Raw genomic sequence first — 20,728 nt, 5'->3', positions numbered from 1 at the left:
CCATTTGCCAAAAAAAAAACAGTTATGTATGATCTTAGCAGGGACAGCACTCAAAATTGGATTTTTTCATCTCAAAGACCCCTGTGCATTTGTGGAAGTTTAATCTGTTCAAATAGCCTCATCTTCATATTTACTAACCCAGCTATATTGATCTCTATGTATTGCAATAGTACTTCCAAACTGTTTTAGCTTAAGAATCAACACTTAAAAAGTTTAAAAGACGAGCAGTGGTAACATCCCGTTTAATAGTCATTAAAAAAAGCTATACGTTTAGTACCACATGTGTTCTGCCTCTTAATATAAATATTCATCAGTATCAATTGCTTCACTTATCTCTCCAAAAGTTCTATGCCATATGAACAGTAAATTATCATTTACCTTTTTTGTTTCTGAAATCAAAGTTTAAAGTAGCTAGAAAAAACTTACATCAGCTGTTAGAAAGCTTTCATCTTTTGATTCTTCAACTTGATTTTCCTACATTAAAGAAAAAAAAATAATGTACCTAGCTGAACTTAAATATATGCATCAATTTCTGAAGTAAATTACACATACACAGCGAAATTCAAAGGATATATGTAAAAGATTTTTAGCATTAACTTGAATTCTGGAAAAATAAGAGGAAAATTGAAGTTTCACCTCCTGGCCATCTTTCATATTCTCTGCATGTTTCACTGAATCACTTTTTTCTTCATCAGGGGGCAGCGCTGAAGCAGAACTTCCATTTTCTTCATTTTCATCATCATCTTTCTGGTCTTCATTTCCATCTTGATCACTTGCATCTTGACCTTCCAATTCACTTTCCTTTTAATGTTAATGCTTGGTATTACTGAAGGGGCATTAGCTAAGAATCATCTACAATGTTGTTTCTAAATTGCATAATTCTGTTTTCCTAATGGAATTTAAATGTTAAAGGAGAATGATATATAATCTTACCTGATTTTTTTTTTTCAGTCAGCAAAAAACTGTTCTGCACAAATGTGTTATTTCTTTCTACCAGCAGGCGGAGATAGAGCAAAGACTGAATTCTACCAGTGACATCACTAGATATGCTGTGGCACCCTCTGGAGAATTACAGTATGCATCTACCCAAACAAAAAGTCCCTTCAGAATGCACCTGTGCCCTAACCATTACAAGCAGCAAGTGAATAAAAACACAAAGTGGCACTTGCTATTCTGCATATACAAGGGAAGCGTCAAAATATAAAATAAGGAAATTTCTCTCTTGTCTGCAACAGAGACCCATTTGTATGCACTGTTTTCATTGTATGCTAATAGATCTCATGCATATTCATTGGGGAAATCCTGAAAACCCAACTGGATTGCGGCCCTCGAAGTAGAGAACTGCACGGGAACGGGGATGACGGGAATCCCGCGGGACCCGCGGGTTCCCCCTTTGGGTCACGGGGATCCCGTGGGGACGCCCCCTAGGGTCGCGGGGATCCCGTGGGGACGCCTCCGAGGATCGCGGGGTTCCTGCGGGGTTGGATCGCAGTGCACTGCATTCGAGCCGCGAGGGTAGTCTTCTCCTCCTTACCTGCACTGTCGCAGCACACAGCCGAACGGAAGTCTTCCCGATGTCAGCGCTGACATCGGAGGGAGGGCTTAAGCAAAGCCCTCCCTTCCTCCGACGTCAGCGCTGACATCAGGAAGACTTCCGGTCGGCTGTGTGCGGCAGGGCAGGTAGGAAGAAGGCAATGGCGAACGAAAGAGGGGGGAGGGGGCGGTCCGCCCCGAAGAATGTGCACAGCTGGTCAGGTCCCCCGATCGACCGACAACAGGCCCGGCCGACAAACCTCCCTGCCCTGTAGCCGCGAATCTAAATTACCTCTTACAGCAGCTTCAATACTCGCGGGGACGGGCGGGGACGGAGGGATTCCTCGCGGGGACGGGTGGGGACGGAGGGATTCCTCGCGGGGACGGGTGGGGACGGGTGGGAGTCCTCACGGGGACGGGTGGGACTTTGGCGGGGACGGGTGGGGATGGGTGGGATTTCTGTCCCCGCGCAACTCTCTACCTCGAAGAGGACTTTGACACCCCTGATGTAGGCAAATTCAATAGCTGCCTTAATCCATCTTGCAATGGAGGTCTTTAAGGCTGCTTAATCCTAAAAAATAAAAAAAAAAGTTGTCAGAAAAAAAAATTCATTCATCTCTATGTATAAAAGAAAAAAGTCCTCCAAATGTCTAGCTTGTGTCTCCAATTTGGGATCACCAAACCCTCCTCCACAAAGAGCAGCAAACAAAATCTCCTGATTTTTACAGAAAGGAGAAACTGCCTTTGGCAGAAAAAGTGACTGTCCACAAGGACACAGAATCCTCAAGAAAGGTCACAACATGAAAGAGCTTGGAGCTCCAAGACCATCCAAGGCCACCAAAATCCACCTTTAAAGTTTGAGATCCTTAATGGAGGCAAAAGGCTCAACTGGATACTAAGGTAGTCCCTTGAGTACCAGACCGAGATCCCACAACAGAAGAAAGGCTAAAGCAGAGGACTCATGTGCCACCCTCTTCAGAATCCACATTACCTCTCTAAGCAAGGCCAGAGATATGCCATTAACTTTTCCCTAGAAAATGAAGATTGCTGTCACCTGAACCTTTAGGAAGCTTAAGACAAACCCATGGTTGAGGATCTGCTGTAAAAACTCCAAAATATCGAGAACCTCAACCCTACAAGGAGACAAAACATACTCCCAACAACAGAGTTCAAAAATGCACTAGATCCTAACAAAGGCCTAGTGAGAATGAAGCAGCACAGAATCACCGCAATAAGAGTACCCTCACCTCTCTAAGTACCTTCTTTCAACAGCTAAACTGTAAGCCAAAAAGGAATCATGTCTTCGATTTCTACCTGTTCTGTGTAGTGGAAACTGGTACTCCATGCGAAGATGCTGGCAATCTACATACCACTGTTTGTGGGGCCAATATGGAGCCACTAGCAAAATCAGATATAGCAACCATGCAAACCTGTATAGAAGGCACCCTATGAGGGGCCACAGAGAGAAGACAAAAAGGCCTCTGGCTTTTGGCTAGTTGAATCAAAGAATCGAGTCCCTGAGAAGCCAGATCCCTCCTGATTGAAGCGACCTGACTTCATTGTTCCATGTCACTGTAAAGTCAAAGAGCAAGGGGCCCTTAGAAGTCCAGAATAAGCCCCAGCAGCCACACCCTGGATCCAGGCAAGTGTGGCTGAGAAAGTCCACCTGCACATTATCCTTGCCCACAGATGAGTCTTTCCCCAGCAGATTCGCCACCTGACTCCAGGTAGCCCCCTGCTTGATATATGCTACTACTGTGGCATTTTCCATCACTAACCACAATGCCTTCTAGAAGCAGCCAAAATTCAAGCAAGGCCAGACATACCACCAAGGCCTCTGGATAGCTAATGGACCAAGGGCCCCAAGCCATACAACCTAGACAGTGATCTCCTCAACCAAAGACTTATATCCACGGAGATAAAGACCCACTGAGTAGGGCCAGAGGTAGACATGCAGAGGAAAGGGATAGTAAGTCTCAACTAGAAGGGAGCCACCATGACAAGTAGGCCTCTGCCTCTGGTCAGAAGGGTCATTCTATGTTAAGTGGTCTAATTTTAGAAATCTTGCCCCACCTCCCCATCATGGATTTTCATTAAAAACTTTTTATGCTGAATCTTACTTAGATAATCTAACTGGTAAAGTTTAAAGATTTGACAGTGGAGATAGATACTTTTTTTTGATACCATACTGCAACAATGTACAGTAATCTTGCAAAATTTTCACAAAAGTCAAAAGTATTTCCTTGGTTATATAAGCAAAAAAATTAAACTGGGTGATCTTATACAAAAATTTTACAATTTTCATTTTTTCAAACTGCTATACATAAAGACTCATAATGGACTGAAAAAATGGACGCGCTAACAAATTTCAAAGTTTTGCCTTCTGTGGCGCCTCTTACAAAACTATATCCATAAATTTTTTGTCTATCTTATGAAATGACTTCTCAAATACCATATTTCCCCGCATATAGGCCATCCCTCTGCATAGGCCTATGTTTAAAAACCAGAAGATAAGCCACCCCATAGTATAAGCCACGGCTTATCTTCCGGTACCTTCCCTGCCTTTTAACATCATCCCCCAACCCCCGGTACCTTTTATCAGAACCCCCCTGGACAGCAAATCTCCAGCGGTGTAGGGAAGCCGCGATCTCTTTGGCATCCGGCTTGCCACCGCACCACCTGCTGAATGGCCATCAGCTCTTGCAGGACTCACAAGAACTGACGTCAGTCACTCAGCAAGTGGTGCGGGGGTAGACCGGATGTTGAAGAGATTACGGCTGCCCTGCACCGCTGGAGACTCGCTTTCCGCCTTCCAGGGGACCCTGATAAAAGGTGGTGGGGGGGGGGATGATGTAAAGTCCATACATAGGCCGCCCCATTTAACTAGACCGCGCCCCATACACGGGTTTCTAAAACCCATATATATATTGAATCCTCTACCACACCATGTAATGTACACAAATCACTGTTATGTAATTTATCTAGATAATCTTTATTACGCAATTCTTTTGGTAATTCCTATAATTTGTATTACACCTTGAACAATATATAATGTATAATGTATTCGAAATTAATTTTCCTATGAACTGTTTTCCTACCTTCTTCTACTCTATGTTTATAACCTAACTAATTTATTCTTCTCAAGTACTTTAGCAAGAATGTGAGCCTTTGGGACAGTCAGGGAACTCTAAGTACTTTCTCTTCATCTTAATTAATCTTACTTATTGCATTTCTTCTGTTTCTACTGTAAACTGCTTAGAACCTCACGGTACAGCGGTATATAAGAAATAAAATTATTATTATTATTATATATAGGCCGCAGCCTATATAAGGGGAAATAAGAGCTGGTTTAAAAATACTAAATTTTTGAAGTTTGTCAAAAAATCACAAAATTTAAAGTGAGATTAACTAAGTTGAAATTGTTTACCTTAAAAAACAAAAAAACAACTCATCTAAAAAAAATTTTCAAACCAACTCTACTAGATGCACTTTTCATACCCCTAAAAAAAGATTGTTTTTCAATGCTAGGACATAACGCCAAAAATTAGGGTCAAAGTTTAACAAGCCACTGTAGACTTGTAGCCTCTCTTTCCATATTTAATACCTAAACCAGTGTTCTCCCTTGCGTGTTTTAGGCGGGCGCTCCGCCCAGCTAATTTAGGGGAGTGCCCAGCTGGTATCTTGCATCCACAGATGCAGCCCTGCTAATCCCACCACTAGCATCGAATCCGCACGCCAATCCTCTTTCCTGCCCCTACTCCTTCACCGTAAGCAGGGAGGGGTAATTTACGTAGCGTTCCAGGCCACGTACCAACCCTCTTCCCCACTTCTACTCCTTCACCATAAGCAGGGAGGAGTAATTTGCATAGCGTTTGTGGCGCGCGGCCTCGAATACTATGCAAATTACCCCTCCCTGCTCACTGATAAGTAGGGGCGGGGAAAAGGGTTGGTGCGCGGCCTGGAACACTATGCACCGTCATATGAAGGAGAAGGGGCGGGTAAGCAGCGGAGGTAAGGCCCAGCCTGTCGTGAGGGCCCCGGTGGGTGGCAGGCTGCAACATCAATGCTATGCACCATCAGGTGAAGGAGTAAAGGCGGGGAAGCAGCGGAGGTAAGGCCCCGCCTATTGTGAGGGCCCCGGTGGGCAGCAGGCTGCAATATCAAAGTTGCATCAGGCATGTTTACCTTAAACAGAAGAAGCCCAGCAAAACAGATTTTCAAGTTTTCAGCAATATCATTAGGATTCAGCACAATTAGCTTCTGCATTAACAGTTATGAATCCCAAAGTAGAGAACGGGAAATGCACCAGGAAGATGGATATGTAGGGAATGTTCATCTTCCAACCATTAAACTGGATTTGACAAAAAAGCACAATTCTACCTAATACATTGTGAAACGGGATTGGGGCAAGTAATTAACCCTTTTGCATTTATTGGTCTACAAGAGAGACTACTGTGATTGCGAGTATAGCACCTCCCAATATGCTGAGCAAATCAGTCAAAAGCTATCAAATGGAAAACTCAGAGACCCTAGATCTGGATACCGGGGGTGGGGACAGAAAAGGACCTTGAGGAGTGGCGGGGAAAGCAGAGTTGAATCAAAAGGGAGGGGGAAGACAGAGCAGATGCTGGACTAGAGAGGGTAGAGAGGAGAAACACCCTGAACAGAGGAGAGAGAGAGATGCCAGGCCCTGGGGGAGGGGGAAGACAAAGAGAGTGAGAGACAGAAAGACCTGGATCAAAGGTGGGAGGACTCAAAATGTTAGCAGAAGGAAGAGAGAGAGAGGGAAAAACCAGAAACAAAAGGGGAGGCAGAAGAGGGGCAGATGTTAGACTTGGGGGTGTATAGAGGGAAGAGAGAGATTGCAGAGAGGTGCAAAGATTCTGTACCAGGGAGGGGGGAAGGGAGGGAGAGAGAGAGAGGTAGAGAAACACCTGGAAGAAAGGAGAACAAATGCTGGACATGGGATGGGGCAGGGTGTTGTAAGCAGAAGAAAGACAGAGGCCTGGACCAAAGGGGCAGATGCTGGACTATGGGAGATGCAGACTGAAGAGACGGGGGGGGGGGGGGGAGAAGAGACCCTGAGGTAGAACAGAGAGATGCAAGATCATAACAGAGGAGGGAGAGAGAGGGAGACATGTTGTCAATAGGGGTGGAGGAGAGAGGAAGAAAAGTTGGAGTCATGGAGGCACAGAGAGAGATGTTGGTTGGGGAAGAAAATGACGTCTGGAGAGGAAGCATGCAGGAGGCAGAAAGATAAAAAAAATGTTGGATGCACAGTCAGAAGAAAGTCCAACCAGAAACTAATTTAATCACCAGACAGCAACGGTAGGAAAAATTATTTTATTTTCAATTTAGTGATCGAAATGTGTCAGTTTTGAGAATTTATAATCTGTTGTCTATATTTTGCACTATATTTGTCTACTTTTCTATAGTTGTTACTGAGGTGACATTGCATATTTTAAAGTCATCTGCCTTGACCGCTTTGAAAAATAAAACAAATATAAATGATAATTAACATTTTCTCTGCATACAGTATGTTTTGTGGGTTTTTTTTTTCATTTTGTGGTTACTGTTATGAATTAATAAGATTATATTGTGTGTACATGAAAAATGAATGGAAGAAATTGCATTACAATTAGTAATGGGGGTGGGGTCAGGGATGGAGCTTGGGCTGAGGTACTCAGTTGGTATTTGTTAGACTTAGCAGGAAATTCTTTTTCACTGAAAGGGTGGTTGATCGCTGGAATAGTCTTCCACTTCAGATTATTGAGGCCAGCAACGTGCCTGATTTTAAGGCCAAATGGGATAGACACGTGGGAACTATTCACAGAGAAAGGTAGGGGAGGGTCATTGGGGTGGGCAGACTAGATGGGCCATGGCCATTATCTGCCGTCTATTTCTATGTTTCTATGTTAACAGAGTTTGGAGTTTCAGAATATATGGTAAAGACGACAGGAAGAGTCAAGGAAAAGCAGGGTATTTCCATCCTCCCTCTTTACCCTCACCTCCGTTTCCTTCTTCAAGGCGCCTAGAGCCTGTTTAGGTGTGCGTGACACACAAATATTAGTATTTGTGCCTTGCCTATCCCAAAGTTGGCAAGCAACTGCCAAAAGTACTCATCTGAAGATGACGAATTCAGCAGAATGTGCCCTGGAGTCGAGATAAAAAAAAAACAAAAGCTATTGCTGTTGAGCACTCTAAGAGAGATGTATATGGCATAGGTGTCATTTCATGTCAAGTGGACCAATACTGAAAATCGCCCACACTCGACCCTTCTTGAAATCCAACCAAATTTTACAAGGGTGTTGTCTAGGGTCTCAAATAAAACTCTGCAAAAAAATTTTTGGATCTATCTCAATTTTGTCAGGAGCTAGGGGTGGTTGAACAAAAGCAATCGATCTACGAATACCTCGTACGACCTAAAACGCCAACTTTGCTTAAGCACTGCGGCAGAAGGAAACTACCTAGGAGTCTGAAATTTTGCAGTTTGGTCAAACACCTTGGGGCAAGTTTCTGTGCAAAGCTTGAAATCTTTTGCGAACACGCTTCCATTTCTACAGGTCAGCAAAAAAATTCACGAATGAAGATTTTGGGCACAGTGTGGCTCCATACTGCTGCTGGTGTGTGGCATTCTGTCAAAGGCCGAAAGGTAAAGCCTGGAACTGGAAATGCTGCCCCTCCTGTGGCAATCCAAATGGGGATTTGCAGATTGGCCTCTGTGAGGTCTAGGAAACTTACCTGGCCAAACTGACGTGATAGAATGCAGAGTCTCCAAGAGAAAGTGCTCACTCATCGAGGACCAAAATGGGCCAGAGGGTACCTCCTTTCCTTGAGACAACAAGAGATTTGCCGCCAGCAAAGCATGGATAAGGCTGGTATTACACATTCCACTGCCTTAGGTGAGCAAAAGGTGCTTAAGAATACAAAAGACTGCTTCTTGCTTTAGGGCTAAGCAGTAGGGAGAACCATGAAGCCTTCAGGAACTCGACAGGTGAACGCCAAGGAGTATCCCCCGTCTACCACCTCCAGGACTCAATGATCTGAGGTGATATAGACTAACTCATCCTAGAGAAGAGCGCATGCCCCCTACCCCTCATTGGGCAGAATGGACAGCCACTGCTCCCACAGAGAAGCTGGCAGCATTAGACTTGCAGGGCCCAAGAAAAGAACTTACCCTGAGCTTTTCACAGATAGAGCTTTTCACAGTGCCTTTGCACAGCCCTTAGAAGCTTCAGAGAGCACTGTGCCTCCTTCTAATGTAAAGTAGGGAAACAGAGGATGCATCTCCCCCCATATCTTTCACCAAAGAGCAGATATCCTGTAAATAGTAATCAGCTTGACTTAATAAAGTGAGTGCCTCCCAGTGGTTGAGCTACAGCTACCATCAACCCACCACTGAAGCAGGAAGACTGACCAGTTCAAAGAAATGTCTGGCAAAAAGAAAAAAAATAAAATAAAATAAAGCAGACACCAAGCAAAATACCTCTGCGGACTCTGGGAGCTGCTGAAGCCACAGCAACGTGGCCAGCGTAACACAGCCCACGGAGATGTCACTTGGACACTGGATGTCCCTAATGAAAACGCAAAGCTGATGCTTCACTTTACTGCGATATTTTCAAAGGGCAAAGCCTACCTGAACTGGGACTATGACCACCTTAATGAATGTTAACTAGGGCATCGACAATGGGAAACCATCACTACTTCACCATCAAATCAGGAGTGAAGGTATACAGGTGATACCAGAACTCTAGAGCCCAGACAGATCCATCCACCACTTTCCACTCTGCCATCATGTGGACAAGAGCCTTGTGCAGAGAAAAATACTTTCAGAGGCCAAGAACCCCTCCATAGGGTCTACATCCAAGGTCCAAGCCATGACCAGAGAAGCAGTTACCTCTCTCCTGAGACCATTCTTTCACCAGTACTGAGGGAGGTACTCCACATTGGAATCCAAAGGGGACAGGGAGCACGAGAGAACCTCTGAACTCCCCTTGGCACCTCCAGAAGAATGGCTTCCATCCAATGCCATTTGGACCCATGCAGCCTCCCTCGATAGCCCCCCCCCCCCCCCTTTCATCATCAGGAGCTGCTTGACATTATGATCCAAACTTTGGAGCCAAAAAAAAACCCAAAACCAACAAATCACAACACACTGAGCCTCCCTCGCCCAGCAGATAAAAGCCAAAAGGCTTAAAAAAGAGAAATTAAATCTGGGGTTGCAGAGGAGCTCAAGGGTGTCTACCCCAACAGGGGTGCAAGGCAAGGCAGGATGGGGACTGATCAAACCCATAGCCATTAGCACCATCAAGTGTGAACTGGGAGCACATTTATGAGCCTAGGAGCGGCTCTTAGGCTTAACCATGCAGTACAGTCATAACCAACAAGTAGGGAGCTAGACCAAGGACAGAAGGGCACCGAACTGCAAGCTACTACCTGCTAAAAAATACTGGAATCTTCTAGAGGGCACCACATCTTATCCACTGACCTCATTGGTAGAATTCAGCCTTTTTTTTTAATCTCCTCCTGCTGGTAGGAAGGGATAACCCATTTGTACAGAGATGTGAGCCAACACTAAGAAAAGCTGCCTTAAACAGGAGAATTTTAAAAATAAATATTTTAAGAAATCAGCCCAATAGAAGCCCTGTTGTGCAAGGGACTTGGGTTTAAATTCCCAAGCCAGAACTCTGCCCCACAGACCAAATACATATACTGCAAAAGACAGTACTCATAATGCCCAGGATGAAGGCATCACTCAACAGAAACAGGACTTGGAGGCATGCCATTGTCAAAAAAAAAAGAATGGTTATGATACCTCTGGCTAATGACTATCACCAGCTTAAGGAGAAGGACAAAGAAAACTTAATACCTAATACATGCAAAGGAAGGCTTAGTGTTCTAGATCTCTTCAGGGTTCTGAAGTATATGAAAGCATGGTAAGGGAGGCACACCTACCCACCCTTCAAATGAAAACAACTTTATTTGCAAGTGAAGAAGCTACTGAAGGTCAGACCTTTACAGCCACAACTGTAGAGAAGATAAAAATATAAGGAAAAGGAGGAAGGGAAGGGGAATCAAAGCCTAGAAGAATGTAGGGAGATGAAGATTTGATGAGTACCGTATTTTCACGCAAATAACGCGCACCCGTATAAAACGCGCACACGGGTATAGCGCGCAGAAATCACGATGATATGTACAAAAACTTTGGTATACCGCGCTCACGGGTATACCGCGCATGCTGCCCGACGCTCCTTTCGCCCGCCCTGACTTTCCGTGCGCTGTCCCGACTCTCCGTTCCCCCCCCCCTGACTTCCGTGCACTGTCCCCCCTTGAAGGTCTGTCCCCATCCTGAAAGCCTGATGCCCCCCCCGACGTCCGATACATCCCTCCCCCCGAAGGACCGCCGACTCCCCCAACAATATCGGGCCAGGAGGGAGCCCAAATCCTCCTGGCCACGGCGACCCCCTAACCCCACCCCGCACTACATTACGGGCAGGAGGGATCCCAGGCCCTCCTGCCCTCGACGCAAACCCCCCCCCCCCCCCAACGACCGCCCCCCCCCAAGAACCTGCGACCGCCCCCCCAGCCGACCCGCGACCCCCCTGGCGACCCCCACGACCCCCCCACCCCCCTTCCCCGTACCTTTGGTAGTTGGCCGGACAGCCGGGAGCCAAACCCGCCTGTCCGGCAGGCAGCCAACGAAGGAATGAGGCCGGATTGGCCCATCCATCCTAAAGCTCCGCCTACTGGTGGGGCCTAAGGCGCGTGGGCCAATCAGAATAGGCCCTGGAGCCTTAGGTCCCACCTGGGGGCGCGGCCTGAGGCACATGGTCGGGTTGGGCCCATGTGCCTCAGGCCACGCCCCCAGGTGGGACCTAAGGCTCCTGGGCCTATTCTGATTGGCCCACGCGCCTTAGGCCCCACCAGTAGGCGGAGCTTTAGGATGGATGGGCCAATCCGGCCTCATTCCTTCGTTGGCTGCCTGCCGGACAGGCGGGTTTGGCTCCCGTCTGTCCGGCCAACTACCAAAGGTACGGGGAAGGGGGGTGGGGGGGTCGTGGGGGTCGCGGGTCGGCTGGGGGGGCGGTCGGAGGTTCTTGGGGGGGGGCAGTCGTTGGGGGGAGGGGGGTTTGCGTCGAGGGCAGAAGGGCCTGGGATCCCTCCTGCCCGTAATGTAGTGCGGGGTGGGGTTAGGGGGTCGCCGTGGCCAGGAGGGTTTGGGCTCCCTTCTGGCCCGATATTGTCGGGAAGTCGGCGGTCCTTCGGGGTGGGGGTGCGAGTGGTCCTGCCGGGGGGGGGGGATGTATCGGACGTCGGGGAGTCGGCCGGGCAAGAGGGCTTGGGCTCCCTCTTGCTCCGATCGTGGATGCGGGTGCGGGTGGGAGCGCGTGCGAGCGGTCGTTCGGGGTGGGGGTGCGAGCGGTCCTGCTGGGGGGGTGAATCGTGCGTCGGGCGGGGTGGGAACTATGTTTTAAAACTTTTGTATACCGCGCTCACACATATAACGCGCGAGGGGTATGCGCGGTAGGTAAAAACGCGTATAACGCGCGCATTATATGCGTGAAAATACGGTACTTCAGTTTGCCCGCTCAATATCCTCTCTCAACTTCTATCTTTTATTAGTCCTTATGTCAAGCTTTAAAAAAATAAATAAATAAAAACCTTTTCAAATGTTTTCCATTCCTTTTATGAAGTTCTGTACTTCATACACTAGTTACATATTTGAGTCACATTTTCAAAATCTACAAAGAGAACATTTTTACCTTTGCATCATCTTCCACTGAAGCATCACCACCACTTAATTCGTCAGTGTCCTGTTTTCTGCCTAAAAATAAGTTCAAACAAACAATATAAATTATGAAGGCTAAACAAAGATTGCTGCAAACCAAATGTCAAAACAAAGATTTTGGAACAGAAGATCGGATATACCAGTTTGTAGTTTAATAAGGATCCAAATAACTTAAAAACAATCTTAAAGACAATCAACAAAGAGTGTATACAGTCACAAGTGACCCAACATAGGCAAAATAAAATGCCTTCCTCGGAGTTCTTATAGGGTTCCTTGGCTGTCAAATATAAAAACATAAGTCATAAGAACTCCAAGTATTTAAGAGGCTAAAAACAAGCAACACAGCTCAAGACAAGACCCCCGAGAAAGGCATTTTTATTTTGCCAAAACCACACAGCCCGTGTTGGGTCATTTTTATTGTATATATTATTTGGTTTCTATCCTGAGAGTCACTTCTGACTGTGTACACCCTTTGTAAACCGCCTAGAAGTCGCAAGATAGCTGGCGGTATATAAAAATAAAGTTATTATTATTATTATTATTTGTGGACTATCTAAGTTATTTGGACGCTTATTAAACTACAAACTGGTATTACATTACATTAGTGACTACTATTCTGCCAATACCTTGCAGTTCTGAGTGGATTACAAAAGATAACTGGACATTTTCAGGAAAATTACAAATTAAGGTGCAGTTTACATGATTGAGACTTTGTTGGGAAATTTACAAGAGTGGGGATAGTCATGCAAATGTTAGGATTTCTTGATAAATTTTTTTGAGTAACAAGGTTTTGATTTTTTTTTTTAAATGATTTGTCATCTTCTGTTGTCAGCATGATGGAGAGGTGGTGATCAAGTTTCGCTGCTTGCATTGCTAGTAGGTTGTCATACATCTTCTTGCGCTGTACCTTTGATTGGGGGGTTGGTAAATGGGATTTGCTTTCTTGGTTTGGTCGATTTGTTCCTGTTTAGGTGATTGATTAGGTAGGTGGGGGCAGTGCTGTTCATTACTTTGAATAATAGACAGTAGAATTTGAATAGTATTCGCACTTGTGTAGGTAGCCAGTGTGAGTCTAGGTATGTGGTGGTGATGTGGTTATATTTGCTTAGTGAATAGATTTGTCTGAGGGTTGTGTTTTGTACTGTCTAATTGTTTTATCATGTTTGGGGGCATGGCAGGTAGAGGATGTTGCAATAGTCCAAAAGTACCAGGACTAGGGATTGGACTAGGAGCCTGTATTGCTCTCTGTTGAAGAATTTTCTTACTTTTCACAGGTTCTAAGAACATAAGAAGCGCCATCTCCGGATCAGACCTTCGGTCCATCAAATCCGGCGATCCGCACACGCGGAGGCCCTGCTAGGTATACACCTGGCTTATTTTATAGCCAACCATATCTTTATATGCCTCTCTCAAGGAGATATGCATCTAGTTTGCTTTTGAAGCCTAGGACTGTCAATTCCGCAATAATCTCCCCTGGGAGAGTATTCCAGATGTCAACCACTCTCTGTGTGAAGCAGAACTTCCTGATATTAGTCCTGAACTTACCCCCCCTTAGCTTCATTTCATGTCCTCTTGTCCGTGTCAAATTGGACAATGTAAATAATCTTCTCTGCTCTATTTTGTCGATTCCTTTCAGTATTTTGAAGGTCTCGATCATATCCCCACGCAGTCTCCTTTTCTCAAGGGAGAACAATCCCAGTGTTTTAAGTCGATCCTCATATTCCAGTTTCTCCATACCCTTCACTAGTTTAGTTGCTCGTCTCTGCACCCTCTCCAGCAGTTTTATATCCTTCTTTAAGTAGGGAGACCAATGTTGGACGCAGTATTCCAAGTGGGGTCTGACCATTGCCCTATAAAGCGGCATTATAACTTTCTCCGATCTACTCGAGATTCCTTTCTTTATCATGCCCAACATTCTATTTGCCTTATTTGCCGCTGCCGCGCATTGTGCCGACGGCTTCAGGGTCCTATCTATCAGTACACCCAGATCCCTTTCTCCCAGAGTTGCACCTGACATTCTGTACTCGTATTCCTTATTTTTACTGCCTAAATGCATTACCTTGCATTTCTCCACGTTGAACTTCATCTGCCATTTCTCCGCCCATTTTTCTAACCGACACAAATCGCTCTGGAGTTCCTCACTGTCCTCCTGCGATCTGATTGCCCGGCAGAGTTTTGTGTCGTCTGCAAACTTGATGATCTCACTGGATGTTCCGTTTTCCAGGTCATTGATATAAATATTAAAAGGATCGGCCCAAGTACCGAGCCCTGGGGTACACCACTAGTCACTTTCTCCCAGTCGGAGAACTTCCCATTTATGCCCACTCTCTGCTTCCTGTTTTCCAGCCATTTGCCTATCCATCTTTGTATATCTCCCTCTATGCCATGGCTTTGTAGTTTCCTGAGAAGTCTTTCGTGTGGAACTTTGTCGAACGCTTTCTGGAAGTCCAAGTATATTATGTCCACCGGCTTTCCACTATCAATTTGCTTGTTCACGGTCTCAAAGAATTGGAGTAAATTCGTCAAACACGATTTCCCTTTCCTGAATCCATGTTGACTGGGTTTCATCAAGTCGTGTGTGTCCAAGTGCTGAACTATGCTATCCTTGATCAGTGATTCAATCATCTTGCCGGGGACAGACTTAAGACTCACAGGTCTATAGTTGCCCGGTTCTCCTCTCGATCCTTTTTTGAAAATTGGCGTGACGTTCGCTTTCCTCCAGTCGTCTGGTATCTGACCAGTTCTGATTGACAGGTTTGCAAGTTTTTGCAATAACTCTCCGATTTCGACCTTCAATTCCTTCAAGACTCTCGGGTGAATTTCATCCGGTCCAGGGGATTTGTCACTTTTAAGTTTGTCGATCTGGTAGTATATCTGATCTAAGTTCACTTCAACTGTGGTGAGGCTGTCCTCTATTTCTCCTGTAAACAGTTTCTCCACTTCAGGTATTGTTGAGGTGTCCTCCTTCGTAAAGACGGACGCAAAGAAGGAATTTAGTTTGTCTGCGATTTGTTTATCTTCCTTGATGTACCCTTTTCTTCCCTTGTCGTCCAGGGGTCCCACTGCCTCTTTTGCAGGTTTTTTCCCTTTCATGTATCTAAAGAAGGGCTTGAAGTTTTTGGCCTCCTGGGCTATTTTTTCCTCATAGTCCTGTTTTGCATCCCTCACCGCCTTGTGACATTTCTTCTGTTCATCTTTATGTTTGTTCCAGGCTTCGGTTGTCTTCGTGCATTTCCATTTTTTGAAAGAGTCCTTCTTTTCTTTTATGGCTTCCTTCACCTGTATGGTAAGCCATGCCGGTTCTCCTTTGCCTTTAGTTCTCCGATCTTTGGAAATCCTTGGAATGTAGAGATCTTGTGCTTCTGCAATAGTATTTTTCAATAGGCACCATGCCTGATCTACTGTTTCAAGTTTGTCCACCATCTTCTCGAGTCGTTTTGTTACCATGGCTCTCATGCAATCGTATTTACCCTTTTTAAAGTTTAAGGTGGTGGTTAAGGTTTTGGCATGTTTCCCTTTCCCGATGTCAAGTTTAAAGTTGATTACATTGTGATCACTCGTTCCCAGTGGAACCATGACTTCTACTTCTGTTATCGGTCCGGTGAGACCATTTAGGACCAAGTCAAAGGTGGCGTCGCCTCTTGTCGGCTCTTTTACCATTTGCTCCAGGAAGCAATCCCCTAGCACCTCCAGGAACTTGGCCTCCTTGCCGCAGTTGGAGGTTCCTAGTTTCCAGTCTATTCCTGGGAAATTGAAGTCTCCCAATATAACTACATTGCCTGTCTTGCATACTTGTTTGATTTCCTCCATCATTTCTGAGTCAGTGACCTCCGCCTGTCCTGGGGGACGATAGTAAAGGCCAATTTTTGTATCTGCGCCATTGTGACCAGGAATTTTGATCCAGAGAGATCAAATGTGAATGACTATAAAGGCTTTCTAGACGGTCATATTGATTTGGACTTGCATGGTGCAGCATCTGTCTATCATCACTCCGAGGAGTTTTAGAGCGGTCTGTATCTGGCATCATTTATTTCTAATTCTGTTATAAATGGGGGTTTTGTCCTTTTCTAGCAATAGAAATTTTGTTTTATCCGAGTTCAACTTTAGTTTGTGATCTATCATCCATTGTTCCAGTGTTTCTAGTATTTTTTTCAGTTTTTCTATTGAAGTTGAGGCTGGGTCGAAGGGGAGGAGAATGGTAATGTCATCTGCATAGCTGAATGATGCTACTTCTAGATTTTCTAGACTGGACCCAAGAGGCAATAAAGAGGTTGAAGAGCTTTGGAAGATAGTGGAGACTCTTGGGGAATGCCACAGGGGTTAGACCAGGAGTCCAATTTAAGAACGTTCGTCTTGACTCTGTATGATCTTGATTTAAGGAATCATTGGAACCAGTTGTGTACCCTGCTTGAGATCCCTATGACTTCTAGTATTTGTAGTAGTATGGTGTGGTCTACCAGGTCAAATGCTGTGGCGAGATCCAGTTGAATTATCAACATCCTTTTGCCTTTGCTTAGGTGCTGTTGGGCTGTGTCTAGGAGGGTTTCCAGTAGTGTCTTTGTGCTGTGGTTGGTTCTGAACCCAGATTGTAAGGGGTGAAGTAGGTTGTGATCTTCCAGGTAGTTTCTGAGGTATCGTGCAACTAGGCCTTCTATTAGTTTAACGTATAATGGTATTGAGGCAATGGGTCTGTAGTTGGAGAGGAGATCTAGTGAGCTTTCTGGTTTTTCATAATTGGGATGATTATGATCTCGCGAGGTCCTGTGGCAATTGACCTTCCACGAGCATAGTTTGCACCCATTGCACGAGGTGAGATTTAAATTTGGAGGAGGCTGTTTTTATCAGGTATGTGGGGCAGTTGTTCAGGTCGCATGCTGCTCGACAGTATTTTTTATATAGTCTGTTCAGGTCAGGCCACTGTACTGAGGGGAAGTCGGTCCAGGGCCTGTCTGCTGCAATGGCTTCTCTTGTTGCAAGGTAGGCAGTTACTTACTGGAACAGGTGTTATCCAGGGACAGCAGGCAGATATTCTCACAGATGGGTGACGTACCTACGGAGCCCCGGTATGGACCACTTTAAAAGGGCATCGCCACTAAGTCTTTTAGAAAATTTGCGATAGCTCGTACCACGCATGCTAGAGTGCCTTCCCCCCTGACATAGGTGCGTGATCCCTCAGTTAAGATAAGCCAGCTAAGAAGCCAACCTGGGGAAGTGGGTGGGTTGTGAGAATATCTGCCTGCTGTCTCTGGATAGCACCTGTTAATGGTAAGTAACTTTGCTTTATCCCAGGACAAGCAGGCAGCATGTTCTCACTGATGAGTAATGGCCAAGCTAACAAGAATGGGATGGTGGGAGTTTTGGCCCTTAGGAGAATAAGTTTTGTAATACCGATTGGCCAAAGTACCCATCCCATCTGGAGAAAGACTCCAGACAATAGTGAGAAGTGAATGTATGAACTGAGGACCAGGTGGCAGCTTTACAAATTTCTTCAATGGGAATAATCCAAGGAAAGTAACAGAAGCTGCCATAGCTCTAATTTTGTGGGCTGTGACACAACTCTCAAGTGCCAGTCCAGTCTGAGCATAACAGAATGAGATACAAGCAGCCAGCCAGTTGGAAATCGTTCTCTTAGAAACAGAATGTCCCAACTTGGATCAAAGGAGACGAAGAGTTGGGGAGAAGTACGATGAGGCTTTGTCCTGTCGATGTAATAGGCGAAAGCACGTTTACAGTTCAGAGTGTGCAAAGCGGTTTTTCCAACATGAGAATGAGGCTTGGGAAAAAACACCGGCAGAACAATTGACTGAGATGAAACTCCATGATAACTTCCGATAGAAACTTAGGATGCATGCGTAGAACCACTATCATGGTGAAAAAACTGTGAAGGGTAGATCTGCCACCAACGCTTGTAACTCACTGACCTTCCTGGCAGAGGTGAGAGCAATAAGGAAGACCATTTTCCAGGTAAGAAACTTGAGATGAGCTGCGGCCATTGGTTCAAATGGTGGCTTCATCAAACTTGAAAGAACCACATTAAGGTCCCAGATGACAGGCGGAGGCTTGAGAGGTGGTTTAACACTGAAAAGTCCTTTCATATATCTGGAGACCAGAGGATGAACAGTGAGAGGTTTTCCCTCAACTGGCATGCGAAAAGCTGCAATAGCGCTGAGATGGACTCTTACAGATGTAGATTTGAGGCCAGAATCAGACAGTGCCTCATTGAGCAAAGATGGACTGGAGAGTTGCAGAGTTGAGAGTCCATTCGTGAGGCTGAAGAATTCTGTTGAGGTTTTCTGCTAGGGAATTCTTCTCCCCTTGAATATAGACAGCCTTTAGGAAAAGGTTTCGAGTAGTAGCCCAAGTCTAGATTTTTTTTGGGCTTCCTGGCATAACAGGAGAGAGCCCATGCCTCCTTGCTTATGTAGTACATAGCTACTTGATTGTCCGTGCGAAGAAGGAAGACTTGAGGGTAGAGGAGATGATGAAAAGCCTCAAGGACATAAAACATCACTCTGAGTTCCAGGAAATTGATGTGAAATTTGTGTTCCTTGGCGGTCCAAAGACCCCGAGTTTTAAGATCGACCGTATGAGTCCACCAGGCATAAGGGGATGCGTCTGTTGTGATAACCTTGTGATGAGGGGGCAAGTGGAAAAGGAGACCTCTGGATAGAGACTGCAGAAGAGATGTCACAGATATGTTATGAGAGACGATCCGTTGCTTGAGACCACTAAGAAGCAAGGGTCCACCAAGGAGTGCGAAGATGCAGCCTTGCCAGTGGTGTCACATGGACAGTGGAAGCCATGTGGCCTAGAGCCATCATGTGCCTGGCAGAGATGGATTGGAGAGGAAGCAACTGCTGACAAAGGCGGATGAGAGCCTGAAGGCCCCAATGAACGGCAGATGTTGAGTTGGAAGAAGATGCAATTTGGAGACGTTGACTGAATCCTAGAGCCTAAAAAATAAATAAATAAATAAATGGTTTGATATGTTGCCTGGACCACTTCCTGAGAGGATACAGCCTTGATAAACCAGTCATCCAGGTAAGGGAAGTTATTTGTTGATGCTTTCTTTTAGTCATATTCTTCTATTTGCTAAATTTGATGAGCTGTTTGTGATCTGCAGTTACATTATTAATCTGGATCCATGACACAATATTAATGTTTACTTGTTTTAAGATTTGTGTTTTATGTAAAGCTACGTTAGCATCTTTTAAATATGAATTTTAAGACTTTTTGTATGTCTTAACATGTTTTAAGATTATGTACACTTTAAAATAAAATAAATAAATGTGTCCATTACAGTCAGGCACTTTGTGAAGACGCCAGGCCAAAGGGAAGAACCTTGTATTGGTAATGACATTGATTGATTTGAAAAAACAGATGTACTTCTTGGAAGCAAGATGAATTGGAATGTGTATAGGCTTCCTTGAGATCCAGAGAGCATAACCAGTCGTTCTGATTGAGGAGAGAATAAAGGGCAAAGGATAGCATCCTGAATTTCTCCTAGACTAGAAATTTGTTGAGAGCTCCGAGATCCAGGATGGGTCTCAGTCCTCCTGTCTTCTTGAGAACTAAGAACCGGGAGTAGAATCCCTGTTTCTGCTGATTGAGGGGAACTTCCTCAATGGCATTCAGCAAAAGGGATTGAGCCTCCTGCAGAAGGGAGGACTGTGCAGGATCCAAAACAGACTTTTTTGGAGGATGCTAGGGGTCAGTAATCTGGAAAGAGACTTGGGAGTGATGGTAGACACGACATTGAAGGCGTCGGCACAATGCGCCACAGCCTCCAGGAAAGCAAACCAAATGTTAGGTATCATTAAGAAGGGTATCTCGACCAGAACGAAGGAAGTCATCCTGCCACTGTACCGGGCTATGGTGCGCCCGCATCTGGAATACTGTGTACAGTACTGGTCACCGTACCTCAAAAAGGACATGGCAATGCTTGAGGGAGTCCAGAGAAGAGCAACTAAACTGATTAAGGGTATGGAAAACCTTACATACACTGACAGACTGAAGAAGCTGGGGCTGTTCTCCCTGGAAAAGCGGAGACTCAGAGGAGATATGATAGAGACCTTCAAGATCCTGAGGGGCATCGAAAAGGTTGACAAAGACAGATTTTTCAATTTGAAAGAAACCACAAGAACAAGGGGTCACTCGATGAAATTGAAGGGGGACAGGTTTTAAAACAAACGCAAGGAAGTACTTTTTCACACAGAGGGTGGTGGACACATGGAACACCCTTCCGGAGGCCGTGATAAGGAATAGCACAGTACAGGGTTTCAAGGATGACCTGGATAGGTTCCTGGAAGACAAAGGGATTGAGGGGTACAGATAAGAGCAGTGGAAGGTTTAGAGATAACTGTAGAGGTAGGCAATAAAATTAGTCAGGGACCGCTGACCAGGCAA

At 45.3% G+C, this 20,728-nt stretch overlaps 1 protein-coding gene across 3 annotated transcripts in view; it reads right to left on the bottom strand.

Annotated features, from left to right (window-relative positions):
- SLTM (SAFB like transcription modulator) overlaps nucleotides 1-20,728 on the bottom strand; it is a 362,439-nt gene that overhangs the window by 304,281 nt on the left and 37,430 nt on the right. For 2 of the 3 annotated variants that reach the window (XM_033919728.1, XM_033919731.1), the window contains exons 3-5: nucleotides 12,297-12,358; nucleotides 637-801; nucleotides 427-474 (exon numbers count right to left, since the gene is read on the bottom strand). In XM_033919728.1, the coding sequence (XP_033775619.1) occupies nucleotides 427-474; nucleotides 637-801; nucleotides 12,297-12,358 (275 nt within the window). The remainder of the gene's footprint in view (nucleotides 1-426; nucleotides 475-636; nucleotides 802-12,296; nucleotides 12,359-20,728) is intronic. The other variant, XM_033919730.1, reaches the window with a different exon arrangement.

The sequence above is a fragment of the Geotrypetes seraphini genome, chromosome 14 (genome assembly GCF_902459505.1).
Source record: "Geotrypetes seraphini chromosome 14, aGeoSer1.1, whole genome shotgun sequence".
Taxonomy (NCBI): Eukaryota; Metazoa; Chordata; class Amphibia; order Gymnophiona; family Dermophiidae; genus Geotrypetes; species Geotrypetes seraphini.
The sequence above is the reverse complement of the archived record's forward strand: the minus strand, read 5'-3'. Positions and strand labels throughout refer to the sequence as shown.